Here is a 26,123-nt window from a genome sequence, read left to right as displayed (position 1 = left end):
AATAAGCAAAGCATCAACTGAACAGTGTGGAACAGAACTGTGACTTTGCTGAGTGACTCAGAACTTAGAAACTTATCTATTAAAGCCTGCTAACCCTTAGTTAACTACATTTTCAGGATAAACACCACATTATTTGTGTGCATTAACAAAAATGTCTGGATAGAGATTTGGAAGAAAATAAATCTGGATTTTCATCAAGGTTATAAGTTTGTTAAAATGTAGCCCTTTAAAAGCATATACAATATTTGATGAAGACCAGGTGATGTTATTCTCAAAAAGTAGTATTGGTTTTTTCTAGTTGGTCGTGTTGTACTTTCAAGAAATAAAATGTGGTCAGTTTTTAGTTATTATTAGGCAGTGAGAAGGACTAGATTAAAGTGATATTTCTTAGAAGTTATGATGAGGCTTTGTTGGGGGGAAAAAATCTGTTTCGATGTGATATTTCAAAGAGCTTTTCAGCATTCCAGATTTGCTATAAACTGCATGTGTACTTGGTGAATTTGCAGTGAAGTATGGATAATCAGAAATTATTTCATGGCATATAAAATCCAACAGAAAAGACAACAAGAAGAAATTCTAACCCTTATTTTTTGTAAAATAATTATGTTATCCCATCTTGCTTCCTTCCATTCTCCGGCTCAGATATCAGGCATCTGCACTGTAACTGATTTTCCCTTCACCGTACCTGCATCTCAGAAAATCCATGTTGTTAGTTTTTAGCCAATAATAATTTTCTACTTTGTGCATTTCTATGTCAGACATTCAGAGGAATGGTAATGATAATCCAAGACTCCTGAATACAAAATGTGCATCTAAAGTATGAGACACATTCCACCAGATGTGTCATAGTCAATGCCAGCAATTGTAGTCTCTTTACTAATCTCACTTCTGCTTTTACTTAAAATAATCTGTAACTTACTGTTTCTTTTTGCCTTTGCTATAGCTTGTGTACAGTGGATATAGCAAGGAAACCCTAAGACAGAGAGAACTTCAACTCAGTGTTCTCAGTGCAGAATCTCTGCGGGAGAATTTTTTCTTGGGTGGAATAACCCTGCCTTTAAAAGATTTCAACTTGAGCAAAGAGACCATTAAGTGGTATCAGCTGACTGCGGCAACCTATTTGTAAGCTAATGAATTTCTGAGTTTTGGAAGTAAGAACAGTTATAAACACGTAAACACATACACACTTATGAACTTTGTATAGTATTTTTATACTTGGACAGAAATTATAAAGTAAATGTACTTAACTGCATTTCGATACATCTGTTGGACCAACAGTCACATAATTAACTTTAAGAACTTGTTGAAGCCATTGCTGTTTTAAAGTCATTATATAGAATGCTGTAAACTCTAAACTTAATATATAAGTCCTGACAAAGACTTTGAGTTGGTGAAGGATTTAATCCTTTCTTGAGCAATTCAGAGTAATAGCTTTAGTTTGGTCTGATAGTGCTATGTCAGTTCAGCCATCTATTTGTTTCTTACACAGACACAGCATGTTTGTTTTCCTGTTTTGCACCTTTTATAGCCTTTACCATTGTGTGTGTTCGTAAACACCAAAGGAAAGGAAAGGTGCAGGATGTTACCAGAAAATGCAGCTGCTATTCACAGGGCCGAAAAGCAAAGCACAAGTAGATAGTTATGTTCAGAACTACTACGTAGTTTATAGAAGTAGGGGAAAATAATACTGCTTTTTATCACCCATGTCTTTAAAGCCTTTTTCAGAATAAGTGCCAATCACTGAAGTTGTAAATAATGGTGCCTTAACTTCATATGCTTCCCTGGCACTTCATTCTGATTTTTTCCTGACTTGATAAATAATTAGTAAGTCATTTTCACTCACTTTCAACTTACTAAAGATAAGAATTATGTACATTTACTAATGTTTTTCCCACAGAAAGGTAATTTTTTCTACTTCTCATGTGACTTAGTTAAACATTTGATTTATGTTTTTGTTGCTCTATAACTGAATGAGATTCACCAATGTAACTGTATAATAAATTCCATCATTCCATTATAATCCTACATTTATTCCCAGGAGTGTGAATTGAACTTTGGTAATCCATCTCCATATATCTATACTCCTCTTATTCATTAAGCAAGTGAAAATTGTTCACTCATGTTCCCATTCCTGTTTGGTAGAAGAACCCCATGAATAGGGCAGACTCCTCACAAGAGGCCCAGGACAAGAATTCTAGGGTCCAGACTGAATTTTAATGTAGATTTTTTATAGCAAAATTTGTTTTGTAAGCTGTCTTACTTATTTTTGTAAACACTATACATTCACATGAATTACTTAATATAATGGGATTCAGAATCATAAGGGACATGATTGAAATTATTCTACAGTAACCATTAAGGATAAGATTCATTTTTATTATTCACCTGCACACATAATTTTGTGTTTAGTTTGAATAAATATGTTTATATATTCTCATGGCTAGCATGGGCTTTCTGACAGTTGTTGAATGGTAATAGAGATTGTAGTAATCTAGTTGCTGTGAGGTAACTGACAAAACATGTAATGAAGAATACCAGCAGAGAAAGGACAGTCTCCACTTCAGTTGCCCGTAACATAATTTTTATGAACTGTGCAAATGTTTAATGTAAATGGTGAAACCTACAGAGCAGAAATAGAATGGCTGAGGATGTATCTATCAATGGGACAGATTAAAAAAAAAAAACAAAAAACACTTGAAATTTTTGGTGCCTAACACTAATGGTCCATTTGTAGGAAACCCTGTTAGTATAATATATGAATGTCTTTTTTTTTTTTTTTATGTTAAAATGTGTTGTCTATTTAATAACTTAATTAAAATGCAGATCAAAGCACACCTTTTTTTTTTTTTTTTTTTTTGCTTTTTCCACATCCAGTTAACATTTCTTTGTAGTGTACAAGTACTTTTGCAGATATAAAGAAGTGCTAGATATTTTCCCTTTAGCTTTGAGACCTAATTTCATTCCATGAGTTATCACTTAGCCACTGTAAAAAAAAGAAAGGAAAAGAAAAAAAGTACTGTGTTGGTAGAAGGCCATTGTTAATTGGACTCCATGTATACTGCCTATTTGCAATTTGTTACAGCAGTGTCTTTCAGCACAAATAATAGAGCTAGAAAATGTGATGTCATTTTTCCATTACAACAAATGTGGATTTCTTACCTAAAAATGTATATTATGATTGATACTGTTCAGTTAACCAGAGTTCAGAACAAATGGTAATGTTTTTTCTTAATTTAACTCATTTTGTACCTTCTTTGCTCATTAAAAAAAAATGCACACATATTTTACGTATATTTTAATGTAAGTTATTTCTTTGTAAAAATGCTAATCTTCAGCCCTTACAAAAAAAAAGGACAGAGACGCCTCTTTGCACTATTATCAGTAGATTTTTAAATCAGTTTTTTTTAAAAAAACATTTTATAAAGCTTGCATTGAAGTAAATCTGAAGCAAAAGTTTAAGCAGACTCACCAAGACACTAATTTTTATGTATAATCACAATGTTTTATATCTATCTTTACTGAGTAAAAATAATTATGCTACATGTAAGTCCTGCACCAGAAAAATTATTTCCTTTTGCAGTGTTTTGGGATTTGGAAATAATGGTTTACTCCAAGAACCTATTATTTTCTCTACTGAGGAACCCAATGTAGAACTTGCACTGACATTTTTATTACTGCCTTTATAAAAACCTATAGGTAGCTAACTGTTAAGGCATGTATGATATTTGATAAAGTATTCTTTTTTCAAATTGAAGTTGTATAAAAGTTTCAATATCTTGCCTTAAGTTGGTTGACTGTTCTTGGATTCAAGTATTGTGGCACTTAAAAAAAGAAAATACTCAATTTTGATACTTAGACTTCAGATCAAAAAGGACTAAAGCCCCCACTTACCATAATCCACGGATTTACTTACATGCTGTTCGATTAGCAGTGCAAATATGAATGAATATGGCAAGTAATCTCTTCTATAAGAACCAAATACTTTAATTATATTAGGGTAGTGAGTAAAGATGTATAATATTTTTATTAATACCTTGAATATATTCAGTGGATTGAATGTGACTTCATAACCTGTACTATGATTGTATTAAAATATTTCTGGAATAAAGGAACTCTACTGTCATTTCTTTACTCATCAACATATTAACATTTTTGGTTCCAAACTTTATATGAACTCGGGGAGCCTGCCTGGCTCAGTTGGTAGAGCATGCAACTCTTGATCTTGGGGTTGTGAGTTCAAGCTCCATGTTGGGCATAGAGTTTACTTAAAAAATAAATAAACTTTGATATGAGCTCACTGTTGTGTACTTTGTTTCTCACCCAGGAGTTTATTAAGTTCAAATATCCTGAATTTCAAAACTGATCTGTCAGTTGCCCTAAAAATCTGACTTCTAAATATGGTTCTTTGAAGATCTGGACTGCCACTTTGCCCCATCATTATTTCATATAATTGGAATGACAAAATATGCAATATTTACAGACTTCTCTGAGTATGGTCCATGGCCTTTGGTGGTTTACTAGACTAGTATAGTAACAACATGTTATATACCTATCTACAAAACAGAGAAATGTAGATTTCTCTAATATTTTACCTCCATCTTGGAATAATCCAGTGTGAGGTTATGGTTCTCTGACCCTACAGAGAACATGTAAAGGGGCCCAGAGACCCCAAAAAACTAGTAACTTACACAAAGCCAATTTCCTGAGACAATAAACCCAGTTTCAGTCGGGGGGTGGGGGGGAGACCTTAATTTCATCCTTACTTTTTTTTATAATTTTTTTTAATGTTTATTCATTTTTGAAAGATAGAGACAGAGCACAAGCAGGGGTGGGGCAGAGAGAGAGGGGGACACAGAATCTGAAGCAAGCCCCAGGCTCTGAGCTGTCAGCACAGAGCCCGACATGGGGCTCGAACTCACGAACCGTGAGATCATGACCCGAGCGGAAGCCAGACGCTCAACAGACTGAGCCACCCAGGCGCCCCTCACCCTTACTTTTTTGAAAAATTTTAGCACACAAAACTTAGACATACAAAATTAGATAACAGGGTAATGAACTCCATGAATGAGTCCATCATACACCTTCAGTTACTTACCTTAGGCTAATCTTGTTTTATCTGTATTAACTAGGATGGGGCTTTTTTCTTTTTTCTTTTTTTTTTTTTTTAGGATTCTTAAATCTTTCTTCAATTCTGAATAATTTATTGTGACTTCCTTTCCAAATTTACTACTTCTCTCCAACTGTTTTAAGTCCTCCATTGAGTTTTGGGTTTTGTTTTTTTTTTTTTTTTTTAAGTTTTTTTAATGTTTATTTTTGAGAGAGAGAGAGAGAGAGAGAAAGAGACAGTATGAGTGGGGGAGGGGCAGAGAGAGGGAGACACAGAATCCCAAGCAGGTTCCAGGCTCAGCTGTCAGCACAGAGCCCAACACAGAGCTCAAACTCATGAACCATGAAATCATGACCTGAGCTGAAGTCAGATGTTCAACCCACTGAGCCACCCAGGCGCCCACTCCATCAAGTTTTTAGTTTTGGTTATTTTTCATTTCTAGAACAATTATTTGGTTATTTTTGTTTGAATCATGATCCAGGAAAGACACAAGACTGCCACCATTAAAATGGTAAAGAGGTTTTTTAGCAAATGGTGATGGGACAATCAGCCACATGCAAAAGAACGGTACAGCATATGCAACAATTCAAAATAGATCAAAGATCTAAACATAAAGTTATAAAACTCTTAGAAGAAAACATGGGTGTACATCTTTGTAACCTTGGATTGGACCAGAGGTTTTTTGTTTGTTTGTTTGTTTTTTTAATTAGGAGACGGGGAGGGGCAAAGAGAGGCAAAGAATCCCAAGCAGGCTCTACATATCTCAAAACTACTATGAGATACCAATTCATACCCACTGGGATACCTAGAATTTAAAAGTGGTAGGGTGCTCCTGGCTGGCTCAGTTGGTAGAGCATCCAACTCTTGATCTCAAGGTTGTGAGTTCAAGTCCCACACTGGGCATGGAACCTACTAAATAAAGGCATTTATTTATTTTTAAGTCTATGCAGAGGGGCGCCTGGGTAGCTCGGTGGGTTAAGTGTCCAACTTCTGCTCAGGTCATGATCTCACGGTTTGTTACTTCGAGCCCCGCATCGGACTCTGTGCTGACAGCTCAGAGCCTGGAGCCTTCTTCAGGTTCTGCGTCTCCCTCTCTGCCCATCCCCCACTCGTGATCTCTCAAAAATAAACATTAAAAATAAATTTTAAAAAAGTCTGTGGAGAACTTTGAGCCCTCATACATTGCTAGTGGGAACGTAATGTGGTGCCGCTGATGTCGAAAACGTTTGGCAGCTGCCAAAAAGTTAAAATTACCACATATATGTGTATGTATATATATATATATATATATATATACATACACATATATGTATATATATTTCCAAAACTTGAAAAGAGGTAGTCAAATACTTGTACACAAATGTTCATAGCATTACTCATAATGGCCAAATAGAAATAAAATGTGGTATATCCATATAGAATGTTATTTAACCACAAAAAGTAACGAAGATGCTACAACATGGACAAACCTTGAAAACCTTATGATAATGAAGAAGCCAGTCACAAAAGGCCACATATTGTATGATTCCATTTATATGAAATGTCCAGAATAGGCAAATCCATAGAAACAAAGCAGATTAGTGGTTGCCACAGCCTGTGGGGGAGTGGAGCCTAGCAGGTAATTCCTTAAAGAGTACAAGGCTTCTTTTTGGGGTGATGAAAATTCCTGGAATTGATGATGGTTGGTTGCATAATACTGTGAAAATACCAAAAGGCACTGAATTGTACACTTCAAAATGGTTAAAATAGCAAATTTTATAGTATGTGAATTTTACCTCAAAAAAGGTTTAAAAGTTCAACCCTTAAAGACCCTTTGGTCACTGAACCTCTATTTTTAATAAATGTGTTAACAGTAACTTTTTAGATCTAATACTTTTTTTTGTCTTGAAAAAATAATCAGGTTTCAGGGCACCTGGCTCAGCCAGCTGGTTACGTGTCCAACTTGTATTACGCTCAGGTCACGATCTCACATTCGAGATGGAACCCCAAGGTGAGCTCTGTGCTGAACATGCAGCCTGCCTGGGAGTCTCTCTCTGCCCTTCCCCCACACACTCTCTCTCAAAATAAATAAACTTTAAAAAGTGATAGCGGTGGCTGCGTGGTAACTACCATGACTTCCAGTGTAGCACTTACTACCAGGGTATTGTAATTGTGAATTCATTATGGGCAGAGAAAGACTGTGACGTAGCTAGTACCGAGACAAGAGCTGGCGCTGGTGAATGGATGAACAACTGCATAGTTGAACCTCAGGCGCCCAAATTCGGTGGCCTTTCTGGGGCAGGGACCAAATCCACCAATCCCTGAAACTGTAGGTGCTCCACCCTCACTCCCAGTCGGGGATTCGAACCTGTACATTTTTAGCGCTGACAGCTCTTCCAGAAAGTCTAACGGCGCACTTAATTTCCCGCTCTGGCCAGAAGCCTCCTTAAAGACCGATGCATGCCGGGATACGTAGTCCTGCACCTGGAGGAATCGTGGGGCACAACTCTGAAATGCATCTCGGGACATGCAGCCAGGGGACGCCGGGAGTCACGCAGCGTAGCTCCGCCTCCTGCATGCGAAAAGGGTGGACGTATGTGAGGTCACTTCCTGTGTGCTGGGTAGCTTCCTGCGGCTTTCCTACCCTCGCTCTCTTTTTTGCTGCCTGACCGCCGCCATCATGGGTCGCATGCACGCTCCCGGGTGAGCTCGGGTTTCTGAGCGGGTTGCAAAGCTCGGGCCGCGGGGTGAGGGGAAAAGGGGGGCGTGTGGGCAGCGAATTGAGGGGTTGATGTTGTAGGTTATTGTGGCACTGACCACCACCACCACCTTATTCCGAGACTTTCTTTCCCCAGGAAGGGCCTGTCCCAGTCGGCTCTGCCTTACCGCCGCAGCGTGCCCACCGTAAGTAGCTTGCGGAGACCACGGGAGAAGTCGGGGAGGGGTGCTACTATCCGTCGCTCGGGAGAAGCGGTACCGAGGCGTGGGGGCCATGTGTGCGTGAGGAGCTCCTCTTGGAGGGTGGTAAAGACCTCTGTGCTTCGGTACCATCCCTGGTTTCTCATTCTAAGGCAAGTTTCTTTTCCCTAAACAGTGGCTGAAGTTGACGTCCGACGACGTGAAGGAGCAGATCTACAAACTGGCCAAAAAGGGCCTGACTCCCTCACAGATCGGTGGGTGTATATATATAATGTAGCTCCTTCCGCCTGCCTTCGTGTAACTTGCTGAAAAAGTCGTTGGGGGTAAACGTGTCGCATACGTGCTTTAAAAACTTTTTGCTGGTTTTCCTGGCTTTACCGCTGATGACCGCGGTCAAGTGTTTGTTTATTGAACTCTCAAGTTCTTAATTTGGAAGACGGGAGAATTGTTAAAGTGCTCGCCAAAATTTAATGAGTACTTAGTATGCGCTAGGTAGTTAGTTATTCCTGGCTGAATGGTTCTATACATTTTATATATAATGACTTCACGTAATTCTGATTGCCGTACTTTCAAATGATTGTGAAGTTTTCTCCATCTTACAGTTGAGGAAACTGAGGCACCGTGCAACTATATAATTAGTCTAGCCAGAGGTATCACACAAAAGGGGAAATACATAATAAACTGTAAAATACTCAGATGGTGCTATTTTGAGATTTAATAATGTATGTAAAGTTCTCAGAAGAATGTCTGATCCAAGTTCAATTATTAAGCAAATATACGTGGGAATCTCACTGATTTCTTTGGTGGCCTATAATCCATCAAGTTCACTCTGTTGATAAGCACCAGCATTGGCAGTTTCCTCCGGAACTGTTTTCCTTAGTGCTGGGTAAACCGACCTTGGATGTCTGAGTGAGCTTTACATGCATTCTCATGTTGTTTTTCTGTGATACAAAAGGAACCCTGTTTCACAGAGGAAAACGTGGATAATGACTTGATCTCAGAGCCTTGACATCACATGCTTCAGTTCTGTGTTTGGCGGGGGGGATTTAGATTACTGTTTTTTTCAGGTGTGATCCTGAGAGACTCCCATGGTGTTGCACAAGTACGTTTTGTGACAGGCAATAAAATTTTGAGAATTCTTAAGTCCAAAGGACTTGCGCCTGATCTTCCTGAGGACCTCTACCATTTGATTAAGAAAGCTGTTGCTGTTCGAAAGCATCTTGAGAGGAACAGAAAAGTAAGAGAATGGAACTGTTTGTATGAGCTTCAATAAACTGTAGTGCATCTGATTTGAATTTCCTAAAGAGGCTTGAAACACAAACTGTGACACCACAGTTGCTTTGAAATAAAAATTCTACCAGAAAAGACTGGCAGGAGGTGGGTGGCTTTGGCTCCTCTAGATGCAGTATATCACTTGATTGAAAATGTTGAGTTATTTATTTGTAGAGTTTTGTTTTATTTGCACAGTTTTGCGAATCATTCATGTTAAAATTTTGAGGAGCCTTAAATTCCCTTAAGGATTTAATCTAGCCACATGAACCTTAGCCTAGGATTCTATTACAGGGCATTGGGTAACTTAAAAGTGCATGGTATCTATACATTCTTTTGTTAAAATAATATTTGATTATTGTTTTGAGGGAGTTTTCTTAAATTATGTCGATCTTTATTTTTAGGATAAGAATAAATCTTTATAATTTGTCCTTTAGGATAAGGATGCTAAATTCCGACTGATTCTTATCGAGAGCCGTATTCACCGGTTGGCTCGATATTATAAGACCAAACGAGTCCTCCCCCCAAATTGGAAATAGTAAGTATTAACCTTTTTTGTTAATAAGAACAGACATTAGCCATATAGTAAACACAGTAGCAACTATAGTAAAAGGCCTGTTAGTGAATGTTTTAGGCCATGGCTATATGGTCAACTACTGTTTCAATTCTGCTATTTTGGGAGGAATACAGCATAGACGATACGTAAACAAATGGGTATGGCCGTGTTCCACTGAAACTTTATTTACAAAGGCTAGCAAAGGGCTATAGTTTGCAGACCCCTGATTTAAAACATGAATAAGCCCTTTGAATCACTTCTAGATAGTGGATAAAGTTTCAGCTCATAGCTCTGCTCCTTGTTTTTGTGTTGTCTTCATTTTTGCATAGATAGCTCATTATGATGATTAATTTCCAAACATTCACAGGTTTCACTAGAAGGGTTTTTCCTTATGTTGGCCGGTTCTCCCTTAGATGAGTGAGCATCTTTGTTCCTCATGCTTCAACACAATAAACTAATTCAGGAACCTTGGCATTTTGGTGCATTTTATGTATTTGTGGTTTATTTTAGCTGTTTGAAAATAGCTCTGCTAGGTGTTAGAGTCTGTGAATAAATATGGGGGACCTATAATAATCCAACTCTTCTTCTCTCTCCTTTTTTCCTTTTCAGCGAGTCATCCACAGCCTCTGCCCTGGTTGCATAAATTTGACCATGTGCTCAAGCAATAAAATCATTGTCTAACAAGAAGCATAGTTTGTATTTTCTTTCCCTAGAAGTATATATATCATCGATTCATATGTATTGGTTTTTTGATGTGGAAGTGTTGTAGCACAATGAGAAGTGTGATTTTGAGGGGAGCAATGAGATAGCACCCATCTATTCATCCCTTCACCGCTCAACTAGCTGAGCAGTTTATAACTTGGTGGGTGGTTAAATGTGGGAGGGAGTGGCAGAACTGGAAGAAACTAGGAAAGCAGTGGCTTGTTTTGATGTCATGGCAAAAATGTTTCTAAGTATTTTCGGTACATTTGATGTTAAGACTGAGGTAGACCTGTGAGGAATGTTATCCCGGTAGTGTATGTGGCAGTCTACTAAGAAATGCACAAGAAAGTTTCTCTGCAGGAGGAACGTCTTTAGTATGAAGGGTCCTAAGGAAGACCTGATAATTTGATCCCAGTCTTGTTGGTAAGGCTTAAAGGTGAAGAAGGGATTCAGATAACAGTAAGCACAGTTCATCTGAATCAGGGAGCCAGAAGAACTGTTGGTGAGATGAACCCAGGTCACTAAGCCTTGCAACTTTTGGAGGGTTAAATAAACACTCAGCTGGGTGTTTTCAGAGTATTTAATTCTTAACCTAATGAGGTATGTGGGTATCCCTGTTTAAAAGAGGCAAGTCTGGAACCATGAGTGAGTTGTTGAAGATTGTAAGACAGGTAAATGATAAGCTGTACGTCGGGCTGGTATATGGAGCCATGTTCCTTCAGAATTCAGAAAACGTTAAAGTAGGTGATTTTTATGTACTGCCTGTTTTCTAAGTGTGTATCACTTAAATAGATACACTGAATAAGCTATTTTCTTAAGGTTTACCCTAAGCAATAATCAAAGTTGTGTTTGAAATCACACTATTAGGTGAAGTCCCTTTTTCAAGAGACTAGTATCAGCTAGCATTGATTGCCTTTTGAGTACTGTGCTCTGGGGTTACAGACACCAAGTGACTTGCCTTGTTCTTCAGAGCACTTCATCTATTCACCTACCCGGTGTTGTGAGCTCTATGCTGGGCATGCAAGCTGATTCAGTCCCCCTTCTAATGGGCTCACAAATAATTGGAAACCGTGTGTTGCAGTATTTTACCCAATTCTTACCTGGTGTTAAAGATTTAAGTTTTTCATCCTTTGTGTTCATGTTCATGTCTTAAAAGTGACTAACCATCATAAACCAAGAATCAATCTGACGAGTAAGGCAAACATTTCCAAGAGTGATGAATAAGTAAAACAAGGTAACTCCCAGCACGATCCCTTGGAATCCCTAGGTAGCTATGCAGATGTTGGGTAATGATGGTTCTGGACCAAAAACTAGTTAATAGTAGGTGGGACATTTGATGTTTCAAAGCATGTATAGATTTTGTTCCTTTTTTTGTTGTTAACATTTATTTATTTTTGAGAGAGCATGAGCAGGGGAGGGGCAGAGAAAGAAGGAGACAGAATTCTAAGCAGGCTCCAGGCTCTGAGTTATCAGCACTGCCCATCGCGGGGCTTGAACTCAAACTTGGGATCATGACCTAGGCCGAAGTCAGACACAACTGAGCCACCCAGGTGCCCCTAGGTTTCTTTCTAATTGCAAGAAGTATTTGTGTATTTGTGATTCTTACCATCAAGCCAACAATTAACTACAACTGTTTTTAAGGTTTTTATTTTTTGAGAGCACAAGCAGGAGGGGGTGGAGAGAGGATCCAAAATAGGCTCCATGCTGTCAGTGCAGAGCCCAACACCGGGCTCAATCCCACAAATAGTGAGATCATGACCTGAGCCAAATCAAGAGTTGGACATTTAACCAGCTGAGCCACCAAGGCACCCCCAGAATTACTGCAAATACAACTGCAAGTAGGTTTTTAATGCCTTAAAAAATGAGTTTATTTGATATAGTAAACAAAATGTAAAAACATCTGCAATTCTTTTAAATTGTGAGCAGAGGGGTCAAACTTGGTCTTCAGCAACAGCTCTGCCACTTGAAGGCTATGGGGGTAAAATCTAAAGAATATTGGGGCACCTGGGTGGCTCAGTTGGTTGTCCCACTTTGGCTTGGGTCATGATCTCATGGTTTGTGTGTTCAAGCCCCACATCAGGCTCTGCGCTGACCATGTGGAGCCTGCCTGGGATTCTCTGCCCCTCCCCAGCTTGCGCATGTGTGCTCTCTAAAAAAACTAAATAAATCTCTAAATTACTATGAGGATTATATGAAGTTAATATGTAGCAGTAGTTGAATCATTCAGAGAACTTTAGCAATTGATTTGGTGAACATCCCTCCAGGTAACTACCTGTTAAGATACTCCAAAGACTTTTGGTACATGGGCATCTTACTACATAGATCATCTCATCATTTTTGCTGGTTATGTCTTGATTTTGGTATTCCATGGTGCTATGTACTATAATTTGCCTTGTTATCTTGAGATAAATCCCAGGAATGGGAACTTTGGCATGTATGTTTTATATTTTGCCAAACTGCATTTCAAAAGTCTACTGATAAAATTATCAAAAAGTCCATCATGAGTGTCATTTCTTCAGGTACCTTTCAAATTTTTTTTTTTTTTTTTTTTTTTTTTTTTTTTTTAATTTTAGAAAGGGTGAGCAGGGGAGAGAGGCAGAGGGAAAGAATCCCAAGCAGGCTCCAAGCTCAGTGTGGACTCAATCCCATAACAGATATGACCTGAGCCGAAATCAAGACTTGGACACTCGACCAACTGAGCCACCCAGGCTCAAAACTTGTTTTTTGTTTAAGAAGGATATTCTGTTTTTTGTTTTATTCTATTTTACTTACTTGATTAATGAATATTTAATCTTTCCTTTTTGTGAATTGCCTATTCATGCCCTATAAAGTCTGTCTCTTTTGGAACATTGGTAGTCTTTTTTTCTTTTTTTTTTTTTTTAATGTTTATTTTTGAGAGAGACCGAGTACGAGTGGGGAGGGGTAGAGAGAGAGGGAGACACAATCCGAAGCAGGCTCCAGGCTCTGAGCTAACAGCACAGAGCCTGACACAGGGCTTGAACCCACAAACCATGAGGTCATGACCTGAGCGGAAGGTGGATGCTCAACCAATTGAGCCACCCTGGTGCCCCTAGAACATTGTTATTCTTAATCCTACCTATAACAAGTATTACAAATATTTTCCCCAATGTTTTTTGTCTTTCCATCTTGTTTGTGGTATTTTTGCTGTAGAAGTTTAAGAATTTTATAATCCCTAATGATTTTTCTTTATGATCTCTTTTTAAAAAAACAGATCAGTCTAATAAATTGTGTTTTCTGCTTCCCCTTCTGTTTAATATGGTCTTCATCCATCTTTCAGACTTAGACATTTCTTCCTTTTTAAACGAAACTTTCTGACACAGTTGGAACCAGCATGTACATGTTATTTGTCCAAATCTATCCATATGTGAGCAGCTAGGGTTTGAAGGTTTCCTTCAAGAACTGTTCTCTTCATTTAAAAATCATCTTTTCTGGGACACCAGGGTGGTTCAGTTGGTTGAGTGTCTGACTTTGGCTCAGGTCATGATTTCATGGTTCCTTAATTTGAGCCCCACATGGAGCTTGCTGCTGTCAGCACAGAGCCTGCTTTAGATCCTTTGCCCCACTCTCTGCCTCTCCCCACTTGTTATCTCAAAACTAAACATTTTTTAAAGAATCATCTTTTCTCTGGGACACCTGGCTAGCTTACTTGGTAGAGCATGCAACTCAATATTGGGGTCCTCGTGAGTTCTAGCCCCATGTTGGGCATAGAGTTTACTTTAAAGATAAAAGGTAAAATGAACATGTATCACTTAAAGGAAAGATGATTTTTAAGTGTTTTTTTTTTTTTTTTTTTTTTTTAAGTAAACTGCCCAGCATGGGGCTGAAACTCATGAAGACCCTGAGATCAAGAGTCACATGTTCCACTGACAGCCAGCCAGGTGCCCCTCATCTTACTACTTTTTAATCAAAATTATGCATATGTGTGGTTATAAAAGTATTTTACAGGGGTGCCTTGGTGGCTTGTTGGTTGAGCATTCAATTTTGGCTCAGGTCATGATCTCCTAGTTCGTGAGTTCAAGCCCCCGTGTCAGGCTCTGTGCTGACAGCTCGGAGCCTGGAGCCTGCTTTGAATTCTGTGTCTCCTTTTCTCTCTCTGCCACCTTCTCCACTTGTGCTGTCTCTCTTGCTATCAAAAGTAAATAAAAAAAAAAAAGATGCTTTTAAAAAATAAAAGTATTTTACCAGACAACTAAAAACAATCTTCCCTTTCATAGTCTGAAGTCTAGAGAAACTACTTTAAACTCAGCTGTTTTTTTCTTAACATATAATGCTTTCTTCTTCTTTTTTTTTTTTTTTTTACTGTTTGTTTATTTTGAGAGCACAAGCTGGGGAGGGGCAGAGAGGAGAGGAAATCCCAAGCAGACAGGGATGCTGAGCTTGATCCCTTGATGAACTGTAAGATCCACAAGATTATGACCTGAGTTGAAATCAAGAGTCAGATGCTCAACTGACTGAGCCACCCAGGCACCCCTATGCCTTCTTATTTTTAAACAACATTCCTTTAAAAAAAAAAAAAAAGTGAGGGATGCCTGGGTGGCTCAGCCAGTTAGGTGTCTTGATTTCGGCTCAGATCATGATCTCACAGTTTGTGGGTTTGAGCCCCACATCGGGCTCTGTGCTTTGGGCACAGATTCTGCTTGGGATTCTCTCTCCCTCTCTCTGCCTCTCCCCTGTTGCTCTCTTGCTCATTCTCTCAAAAAAGTAAATTAAAAAAAAATTGAGGTGAAATTCACATAACATAAAATTCATCATTTTAAAGTGAACAGTTCAGTGGTGGTTAGTATATTTATAATGTGCAAACATCACCCTGTCTAGTTTCAAAATATTTTTATCACCCCAAAATGAAACCACACTCAAAGCAGTTAACTCTGGGGCACCTGGGTGGCTGAGTCAGTTAAGCCTATGGTTTGCTCTTAATTTTGGCTCAGGTCATGATCTTCATGGTTGGTGAGATTGAGCCCCACGTTGAGCTTTTCACTGACATAGGGGAGCCTGCTTGGAATTCTCTGTGTCCCTCCCCAACTTGCACATGTGTACGCTCTCTCAAATAATATACATACATACATAGAAACATACATACAGTTATTCCTCATTCTCCCCACCTCACTCTGCCTTTGGCAACCACCAATCTGCTTTCTGTTCTGGATATTTCAAATAAATGGAATTCATGTAACATGTGATCTATTATGTCTGGCTTTCACTTAGCATCATGTTTTGGGGGTTCATTCACATAGCATGTCAGTACGTTTATAGCTGAGTAATGTTCCACTGCCTATAAGCATAATTTATGCATTCACTCGAAAGATATTTGGGCTTCCACCTTTTGGCTATTAAATAGTGCTGCTGCAAACATTCATGTACATGTACTTGTTTTGAGCCCTTGTTTTCCATTCTTTGGGATACACACAAGTGTGGAGTTCCTCTAACATTTTTATACTAGGATTTTTTGCATTTTATTTTATACCTCTTCCCTTGGAATCCTCGTAATTATAGTTTTTGGTTAAATCAGTATTTTAGGTTTACATTTCTGTGGCTTTTATATAACAGATGCTTATATATAGTATGTGTAATTCTATGCTTAATATTTCATGTAAATATGTTTACCTAAAATGTGTTAGTAGTTACCTTGTATGTTCAAGCATGTTTACTTCCTTTCTTTTTCTTGGTGATATCCCTCCCAGGGCCTGTAACTTCTAACTCCAATTCAGACAGGTTACTCTTTAAAAAAATTTTTTTTTAATGTTTATTCATTTTTGAGAGATGGAGACAGAGCATGAGTGGGGGAAGGGCAGACAGAGAGGGAGACACAAAATCCAAAGCAGGAGGCTCCGAGCTGTCAGCACAGAGCCCGATGCAGGGCTTGAACCCACGGACTGCGAGATGAAGTTGGACGCCCAAACAACTGAGCCACCCAGGCACCCCAGACAGGTTACTCTTAAGACCCACAGGTCTGGGATCCCCTTTCTTCATCAATATGGGGATTCTTCCAGCCTCTAGTGTCAGATTCCTATACTCACATGTCTTCTTTCTTGGTTTTCTCCTTTTGGTGAACCATCCTCTGGTAGCTCCCAAAGAAAAGGCTCACTCCTTGGAACTCATTTCTTTTCTGTTTATATCAACTCCTAGGTAATTTCATCTGGTCTTCCCTGAACTCCAGCCTTAGGTATGCATTGGCATATTCAACATCCCCACTTGGATCCCTAATAAACACCTAGACTTTTGTTTAATCCCAAACAGAACTCCTGATTTTTGCAGCCCAGACCTGCTCTCTCCCCAGACATCTCCATCTCAGTGAATGGCAACTCATCCTCAGACCAAAAAGCCTGAGTCAACCTTGACTTTTTTTTTCTCTTACACCTTACAGGTACTTGATCACCAAATCCTCTTGGCTCTACCTTTACAACATATGCCCACAGTTGAACCCTTATGGCCTTTCCTACAACCACCCTAGCCCAAAGTCGCTTTCTACCCTTACTCGTGTAAAAGCCCTCTAAACTGTTCTGTTTCTACCTGTGAGCTCCACCGAGGTCTTTTCAACATCCAGCATGTAGAGTGATCTAAAATGTAAGTCACACGATGTCCCATAGGCTCAAAAACCTCCAGTGGCTTCCCATCTCCTTCAGAATTAAATCTAAAATCCTTATCTTAGCCTATAAAGGAGTGTTAGGATCCTGACAGGAAACAGACGGATGTCACACTCACATTGAGGAATTAGGCGAGAATCTACTAAAGGAACAGTTTACAAAGATGTGAGTGGGGTTTAGGGAAGCCACGTGGCATACTGTGTGCTAGTTCCTGGAGCTAGCAACCATGGGGAGATATTAGGCGTTTCCACCCCCAGTCTGAAGAGCGCAGGGGAACTAAGGAGGGTCACCTGACAGAAGCTGTGGCCCTCCGTAAAGACTCCTGCCTTCTGATTTATTGCAGGTACCTTCCATTGGCCAAATCCCACAGGAAACCAGAGGTCAAGGGAGCCTGATGATGTGGTCCATGAACATCAGGTTCCCAGGCAGCAGAGAAGGTGGAGAGTGGGTCTGGAGGGACAAGAGGAAAATATCCAGTACAAAGGGCCCCCATGACTTGGCCTCCTCCAGCCACCTCCGTGTTCGTCTCCCACCACCCTTTCTAGTCCCTGTGGCCTGGTTTCACAGACACTCTTCCCAGAGCCACTGGCCTTGTTGATTCCTCTGCAGGGAAGACTTTTACCCCAGCTATCCACATGGCTTCATTCCTTCCCTTAGGTCTCTATTCAACTGTAACTTCACAGGCACTGTGTAAAAGAGGGCCCCCTCTGACTCAGCACTCCTTCCCCTCAATCCTGCTATTCTTCAGAGTGCTGATTACTACCTGACATGTTCATATTTTCAGATTAGAAGAGCCATTTGAACAAGGACCTTGTTTGTTCACTGCTCTATCTCTGGTTTTTAGAATAATGTCTGGCACGTAGTGGGTTCTCAGTATTAATGCACATAAATGTTAAATGAATGCACATAAGAGTTGAAAAAAGTTTCTAAGATCTTGGAAAATGTCTTTTTCAACTCTCACTGTTGATTGGCAGAGAATTTGGGAATGGTGTCTAGGTTGGAAATCATTGTTCTAAACATTTTTAGCACTTATTGTTTCTAACCTGCTGTTGAGAAGTCAGTTATCATTCTGATTGATTGCCCCTCCTTTGTTTGTCACCTGTGTCTTTTCTTTGTTTTTGACTTGATGTTCTTAGGATCATCTCTTTATTGCTTAGTGTTCTGAGATTTGCGATAATACCTGGGTTTTATTTTATTTTTTTTTCATTTGTTCTGCAAAGTAACCTATTTCAGCCTCAAAATTGTCTTGCAGTTCCTGAAGATTTTCTTGAATTATTCCTTTAATGTTTCTTTCACATTATTTTCTATGTTCTCTTTCTGAAGCTCATTATTTGCTCAGACTTTCTGGACTGATCCTCTAATTTCTTCATCTTTTACCAACTATTGTCCATCTCTTTTCCTACTTTCTGGGAAGTCTCTGCTTTATCTTCTAATTTTACTTAGCGTTTCATTAATACCTTCATATGTTTAATTTCCCAGAGTCAGTGGTATGTCGGTGTTATATGCATGTTGTTGTATGAATACACACACATGTGTGTAAATATACATATATGTTGTGGGTATACACACGTGTACATTGTTCACATGCATATGTGTTGTGTGTTGGTATGTTGGCAAATGTTTAACTCTTGGGGGGATGACAACACTGATTTGTAGTGTTTACCTATTTCTGTGGTGTAAAAACTCCCACTATGGCTGATTTCAAGCTCCCAATGCGATGTCACATGGAGTTAGGAAAAGATGCTTGGTAGACCATCATATAGGATTGTGTAGGATTTCTCCTATACAGAAACAGTAAACATAAGTGATTTCAAGATTATGAATGATAGTAAAACTATAAAACAATCCAGAAGTGATGGGTTTTGAGTATTTATTAATGTTTATTTTTGAGAGACAGGGCATGAGTGGGGGAGGGGCAGAGAGAGAGGGAGACACAGAATCCGAAGCAGGCTCCAGGCTCCGAGTTGTCAGCACAGAGCCTGATGTGGGCCTTGAACCCACGAACCATGAGATCAAGACCTGAGCCAAAGTTGGATGCTTAACAGACTGAGCCACCCAGGTGCCCCTCATTAATGATAATCTTAAACTTTTTCTGCCTCTCATTTTCTGTTTTTGCTTGTTTGTCATTTACATTGGAGGCCTTCCTCAAATGTCCAGTAGTCCTTGCAAGAATCTGAATTGTTTGAATTGTATCCAGATGCAGTTACTCTTTTTCATTACTAGGTGGCGTATATTGTGTTGTTGCTGATGCTTCTAACACTACCATATACCTGCAGCTTGTATATAATTTAAATGTGCTCTCATATTTATTATTTTTTTGATTTTTCACATCTCCGAAAAAAGTTGACTGCAGATATTCTTGGAAGGAGGCTTGGCATAAATTCAAAAAATATATATATCCCATTTTGAAAATGAGGAAATTATGGTTCAGAAAAGGTAACTCAAACCAAGAGCATTAGGATGTCTGGTGTTCCTATCACTATACCTGGATGCCTCTCACAATCTTTCATTCAAGGCTTTTTTTTTTTTTTTTTTTTTTTTTTTAAAGTGAGGAGTGCAAAGAATAAAGACTCATGTTCAGGGTACCTGGCTGGCTTAGTCATTATTGCACACAACTCTTGATATAGGGGTCAAACACCCATGTTCTTCTAGAACAAATCAACTTAAAAATTATTAACAGTAACATTTTAGCTAACTTCTAGTATGAAAATATATCCATTAGAGCAATCATATTTTTAAATCTCCAGAAATCTAAGTGAACTTAGGCATTGCTCTTTTATATTGTTTCTCTCTAATGTTACCTATAAGTAAAAATTCAGATTCCCCCAAGCTAAGGATAAGAGTCGCCTTTCGGCTCCAGGCAAGTGCTGTTGCCACATCCCAGCCTTACCTGCAGTCATACTGCTGCTCACACTATTATGTGTTGCTGTGGCTGGTAGTAGTAGTTTGGGACTGATAAACCCCCATATCAGGATAGTGTGCCTCTTTAGCGGGGAGGAGGTGAGCAGGGTTGGGCGGGGCTACGCAGTTTCACCTGTGTCTGTAATGCTTTCTTTTCTAAGCTAGGTGGTGGGTACAAAGGGTTTTTGTTTATAGTCTCTGTGTCTCTCTGTATATCCAACATAACTCATTTAAAAAAGTCTCTGTGAGGTCTATAATTATAAACTCAGTTTGTTCACTCGGCAGATATTTATTGAGCACATTTGGGAAAAATACTACTTCTATACAAGCTGTGAACAGCAGTTCAGGGTCTGGATTCATCACTAATTCATTCAACACACATTCACTGAGCTCCTGCTGTGGGCACGGTGTCATGCCAGATGCTAATAAGATGACTCACACCTGATCCTGCCCTTTAAAAGACTCAGTGTGGGGAGGGGCACATTATCCAGTAATTATACAAACCTTGCAAGACAGAAATTAGCTTCAGAAGAGAGAGAGGTGTAGAGAAAGTGTTAGGGACGAATCACAGAATTTGGGAGGACTTCACAGAGGAGATGGCAGTTAAGCTGGATCACGTTGGGCAAGTGGGGAGGGGGCAAACCACAAGCAAAGAGCCTTCTGGGCAGAGGGAACAGCATGAGCGAAGTATGAAGGTGGGAGAGTGTGCAGCTTGAGGCTCTAGAGACTATTTTAGTTTGATTGGTGAACTCAGTGGTAAAGTTTGGGAAAGGAGTTAGGTCAACTCCCAGGGGGCCCAGGTCCAGGCCAAGCTGCTAGAATATTCTGTAGGAAACACAGAACTATTTGCTGTTCGTAAGGGGAACGGAGCCTGGGTGGGAACACATAGGACCTGCCAGAACAGGAGCAGGTGGGAGACGGATCACAGTAGTCGAGTCCACAGAACCTGGCAGCTGTTTGAGTTTAGGTTGGGAGTGCTCTTCACAAGTGGTTTTTCAGTGTCTGCTTGAACTCCTCCAGGGATGGAAGGTCACCACTCAAAAGGATTTTGATAGTAAGTAGTCCCTCATTTGTGTACTAGGTCTCACATGGAACTCTACTGCACAGGAGTGTGATAAGGGGGAAGGAGGTAGAAAAGGAGGAACTTGGACAAACAGAAAGCATGCTATCTCTGCAAGGGACTGTCCTCTCTGGTTTTGGTAGTCAGTGTGCCTAAGGGTGAGCCCAGCTGGAGTTTCTGAAGTGGGGGAGGCTGCTTTGGGGCTGTGTTCCTTCAGGCATTGACCAACAGGCTGGAGGTTGGGGTTCCTGGATTGCCTTTGTGGTCCCCATATGGGGATGCCATGGTGCTGGGATTGGAATGCCATACCTATGGTGGGGGGGGGGGGAGCTTGGGACAGAGAGACTGTCTAGTGCTTCAGGTAAGGGGTGGTCTTTTGTCATCCTGGAGGTTCTGCTCTGCTGGCGTTTCCTCTTCTAGTTTCAACTGATCTGAGATCCTCTCAGCAAGAGCCATCACATTGGCTCTCACACCCCACCAATATGGCTTTAGGTTCAAAGATTGGGTCAAGACTGGTCTTCCAAGAAAGACTGATTAGGTACCCTTTGGGTGTTATTAGAGCCCCTCCCCATTGCCCTCAGATCTTTCCAGCTAATTTATCTCCATCACTGGAGAGGCACATACATTTCCTAGAGGGTCTGACAGATTATTTGAGAGCCTATTCTAATATGGTTATTTATTAACAAATTCACAAAGATTTGAAAGGGTGCAGCTTTTGTAACTTGTAAAGTCCTACGCTAAGTGTCATTATTTATGTGAATCATCCCTGACCACTTCTGATTCAGGATCAGGGAGTTATGGAATACAAACCCTTTTGTCCCATAGTTTCTTTGGAGCTTTTTAAAAAGTGTTTATTTATTTTTGAGAAAGAGAGACAGAGCACAAGCAGGGGAGGGGTAGAGAGAGAGGGAGACACAGATTCTGAAGCAGGCTCCAGGCTCTCAGCTGTCAGCACAGAGCCCAACATGGAGCTCAAACTCATGAGCCATGAGATCATGACCTGAGCCAAAGTCAGACCTTTAACCGACTGAGCCACCCAAGTGCCCCTGGAGCTTTTTTTTTTTTTTTTTTTTTTTTTAATGTTTATTTATTTATTTTGAGAGAGAAAGAGTGTGTGCATGCACTTGAGAGCAGGGGAAGGGCAGAGAGAGAGAGAGAGAGAAAATCCCAAGCAGTGTGCACTGTCAGTGCAGAGCCCGATGTGGGGTTTGATCCTGTGACTGTGAGATCATGACCTGAGCTGAAATCAAGAGTCAGATGCCTAACTGTCTAAGCCACCCGGGCCCCCCTTTCTTTGGTTATAGCAACCCTGTGCTGCAAAAATGATTAAACTTCTCTTTGCCTCAGTTTCCTCCTATCAACTGGATGTAAAGTATCTTGCCCAAGGTCACATGACCAATATGAGGCCACAAAGACTGGACATTAGATTTTAGAAATGGAGGGCTTATTTCTTCCTCTTTTATCAAAGCAGCCTGAGGTGTGACACTCCCAACCCTGTTGAAGGACAGTTCTCTGACTTTTAAATTTTTTTTTTTCAACGTTTATTTATTTTTTGGGGGACAGAGAGAGACAGAGCATGAACGGGGGAGGGGCAGAGAGAGAGGGAGACACAGAATCAGAAGCAGGCTCCAGGCTCTGAGCCATCAGCCCAAAGCCTGACCCAGAGCCTGACGCGGGGCTCGAACTCACGGACCGCGAGATTGTGACCTGGCTGAAGTCGGACGCTTAACCGACTGCGCCACCCAGGCGCCCCTGTTCTCTGACTTTTAAAAACAAGGTGAGGAGTGGGTGGGGAAAAAGAAGGGGAGAGCTAGGCATTGTGGCTGGGTGTGTCAAGGCACCTGGAGTTCATGGCAGGAAGTCCCTGAAGAAGTTGAACTGGGATTTTGGGGTGTGGCAGTTAGCCATTCAGGTGATGAAACTTAGGTCCCACTACCCCAGGGGGAAGAGCCTGGGATGGAGAGTCTGTAAATAGCATCATCAGGATGGACCCCTGGTCTGTCAGTGTCTGAGCCTTGTTTTCTCTGTCCCTGCACAGCCTCCCAGTGGTGGCCAACTCTGACTGTCTGGCTGGTCCTTATGTGGAAAAGAAGGACATGGATCAGGTAGGCATGTTAAGTTCTGGAAGCAGGTACAAGTATTCAAGTCTCCAATACTTCCAGGAGACAGGCCCTGGGGCAAGGAGATGAGTGTTTCCAGTCCCAACAGAATCACTTTTTCCTGCATCCTAACAGATTCCTTTCTGGCCTCACGCCTGCCTGAAGGTTGGAAAATTAGGTGTATTGTGAGTCATCTCCTGGGCTCTGCTCAACCTGCCCATTTATTCATTCCACAAACATTCTCTAAATGCTTACAATGGGCCTGGCACCTCTCCTCCCCTCTCTCATCCATCCATCCATCCATCCATCCATCCAACCAACAATTATTTATTAACTACGTGTCAGGGGCTGTTTTAGACTTTGGGATATAATAGTGAGCAAAGCCAGACATGAGCCCTACCCTTGTGGAGCCTGCAGGGTTGAGGAGGATAGTGATACTCCAATAATCACCAAACATATGTAGATGCCAACTGTAACATACACTACAAAGGAGACTGCCTAGTGCTATAAGACCCTGCCAAGGTTGGGTGGGTGGATCTCACCAGGCAGGCAGAGAAGGCTTCCTAGAGGAGGTGGATTCTTGAGCTGTTATCTGCAGGAAGGGGGAGCAAAGTGGGAGGGGGTAAGGGCATTCCAGGCAGAGGAATATAAAGGCCTTGTGGCAGAAGGGAGTGATGGTGTGTGTGTGTGTTGGGGGTGGAGAATGGGGTTAATGAGGACGGAGGGAGGCAGGACTTTGTATGCCTTTTAAAAGATGTCTTTTCTATTTACTTATTTAAATTTTTTTTTTTTTGAGAGAGAGAGAGAGTGCAAGTGGGGGAGGGGCAGAGAGAGACAGAGAGGGAGACTGAGGATCTGAAACAGGCTCTATGCTGACAGCAGACAGCCTGACACGGGGCTCAAACTCACAAACTGTGAGATCATAACCTGAGTTCCAACCGGATGTTTAACTGACTGAACCACCCAGGTGCCCCATGATCTGCCTTTTCTTTAGAACAACAGGGATAAAGGTTTTTCATCAGGCAGAGTGACATGAACAGCTTTACATTCTGAAACCATCCTGTCAGCTTGCTGTGTGAAGAATGCATGTGGGCGGATAGAAGGGCAACTGCGACTAGTGAATTTGCGAGACCAGCAAGGAGGCCAGAGTCCAAAGGAGAGATGATTATAGATTGGAGTGGGTGTTAGGGTAGACATGGAGAAGAGTGGAAAAATTTAGAGAAACATCTAGAAAGTGAATTTGTCAAGGCTTGGGTTGGGTGGGATATGGGGAGTGAGACAGAGAGCGAGGTATGAAAGAAGACTACCAGACCTTTGACATGGGCGAGAGAAGGGTGGTGATCCATTCCTGCAGGTAGGGGACACCAAGCAAGGGGCAGAGGCGTGGGCAGCACATTATAAGTTTAGTTTTGGAGATGTTGGGTTTGAACTGTCTTTAAGATATCCACATAGAGGGGTGCCTGGGTGGCTCACTCTGTTAAGTGTCTGACTTCGGCTTAGGTCATGATCTCATGGTTCATGGGTTCAAGCCCCACATCAGGCTCTCTGCTGTCAGTGCAAAGCCCACTTAGATCCTCTGTCCCCATCTCTCTCTGCCCCTCTTCCGCTCATGTGCATACTCTCAAAAAAAAAAAAAAAGACTCTATCAACTATATTCCTGATAATCAAAAAAAAGATACCCACATAGAGAGGTCATCTAATAGCTATCACTTACTGGGCACTTACATGTGTTAGGCATAAGGTGGAGAGTATCAATGTCTCCATTGTTCACAAGAACTCACTGAGACACTGAAAGGAAAAGTAGGCGGGCAAGTAGACAACTGATCTGAAACTCAGAAGAAAGCTCTGGGTCGGGGATATGGAGTCATCGGAGAGTAGAAACCAAAGCCATGGTCAAATGGAATTGCCCACGGAATGGGGCAAAAAGGAGTCTAGCTCCTTTCCCTTCTTACCTCTGCCCCACCTCTCACTGGACCCCACTCAGGCCTGCCCTCCCATGCTGGGCAGTAAATGGGGTGCTGGATCCACCCCGGATGTGGTAAATTGTGTCAAAGATGGCCACAGCAAAAACTCCTGTCGCACTTGTCTTCTTGGAACCTTACCATTCTCCAATCTAGATGTGGTGTCTAATCATCCTCCACATCAATCTGGCAGGCCTGTGGCTTACTTATAACTAATAAATTCTGAGCAGTGACACTTCAGGACTTCTGTAGTGAAGGCAGAAAAGGCCTTGTTACCAGGACGCTCATGCTTGGGGTCCTGAGCTGCCATGTAGGGCAGCTGGGACCCTGAGGCCTCCACGGTGAGAGCCTAGGCCACATGCAGAGGCCAACATAGGTGCTCTGGAAAACTGCCGCAGTTGTGGCCCAGGCAATAGCCAGTACTTACCTTGGGGCATGTGGGTGAAGATACTTCCACGTGACTCCTGCTCTCAGCCCTGGAGTCACCCCCAGTCACTGACCTCCCCAGCTGAGGTCCTGGACATTTTGGAGAAAAGACAAGCCATTCCTGCCATGCCCTCTGATTTCTTGACCTACAGAATCCTGAGCAAACTAAAATGGTGGTTTTGAGGCATTGAGTATTGGGATGATTTGTTTCACGGCAAAAATAACTGGAACTTTTTACTGAGGAGGGGAAGGCCCAGTTTCTACAGCTTCATGGCTGCTGGAGGGACAGGGCAATGGTTTCCCTGCCTCTCGCCATTTTCCACGACTTCCACTTCTCACCTCGTCTCACCCTGATTGGAATTACACATGGACATGTTTGTCTGCCCTGTCAGACTGGCTGGGAGCCCCCATGGGGAAAGGATGGCAGAGCTGTCCTGGTGGCCGTATATCCCCAGTGCCCAGTGCAGAGCCCGACAAGAAGAGAATCAGTAAACGCTTGCTGGGGATATGCATGCCTGCAGTTGGCCTTATGTTTATTT

General features: G+C 41.2%; 2 protein-coding genes and 1 long non-coding RNA gene across 4 annotated transcripts in view; 2 read left to right on the top strand and 1 right to left on the bottom strand.

The window, feature by feature from the left end:
- PIK3C2A (phosphatidylinositol-4-phosphate 3-kinase catalytic subunit type 2 alpha) overlaps positions 1–4,112 on the top strand; it is a 197,658-nt gene extending 193,546 nt beyond the window's left edge. The window contains exon 34 of the mRNA XM_045484660.1: positions 944–4,112. Coding sequence (XP_045340616.1) covers positions 944–1,126 — 183 coding nt within the window. The 3' untranslated portion in view covers positions 1,127–4,112. The remainder of the gene's footprint in view (positions 1–943) is intronic.
- A 2,498-nt stretch (positions 4,113–6,610) lies between these two features.
- On the bottom strand, positions 6,611–7,650 carry LOC123601431. The gene is made up of 2 exons (XR_006714110.1): positions 7,455–7,650; positions 6,611–6,803 (listed from the first exon to the last, which is right to left on the bottom strand). It is a non-coding gene; the product is annotated as an uncharacterized LOC123601431 (long non-coding RNA).
- A 52-nt stretch (positions 7,651–7,702) lies between these two features.
- On the top strand, positions 7,703–17,446 carry RPS13 (ribosomal protein S13). 2 transcript variants are annotated; one of them, XM_045484657.1, is made up of 6 exons: positions 7,703–7,789; positions 7,942–7,990; positions 8,181–8,259; positions 9,073–9,242; positions 9,712–9,812; positions 17,395–17,446. In XM_045484657.1, the coding sequence occupies exons 1-6, from the start codon at positions 7,767–7,769 to the stop codon at positions 17,429–17,431; spliced, it is 459 nt and encodes a 152-aa protein (XP_045340613.1). In that variant the 5' UTR covers positions 7,703–7,766; the 3' UTR covers positions 17,432–17,446. The 2 variants fall into 2 exon arrangements, with proteins under 2 accessions (XP_045340613.1, XP_045340614.1); XM_045484658.1 differs by lacking the exon at positions 17,395–17,446 and adding an exon at positions 10,440–10,517.
- Positions 17,447–26,123: the final 8,677 nt, after the last annotated feature.

Source organism: Leopardus geoffroyi, chromosome D1, assembly GCF_018350155.1.
Source record: "Leopardus geoffroyi isolate Oge1 chromosome D1, O.geoffroyi_Oge1_pat1.0, whole genome shotgun sequence".
In the NCBI taxonomy this organism is placed as follows: Eukaryota; Metazoa; Chordata; class Mammalia; order Carnivora; family Felidae; genus Leopardus; species Leopardus geoffroyi.
This window is presented reverse-complemented; position numbering and strand designations above follow the sequence as displayed.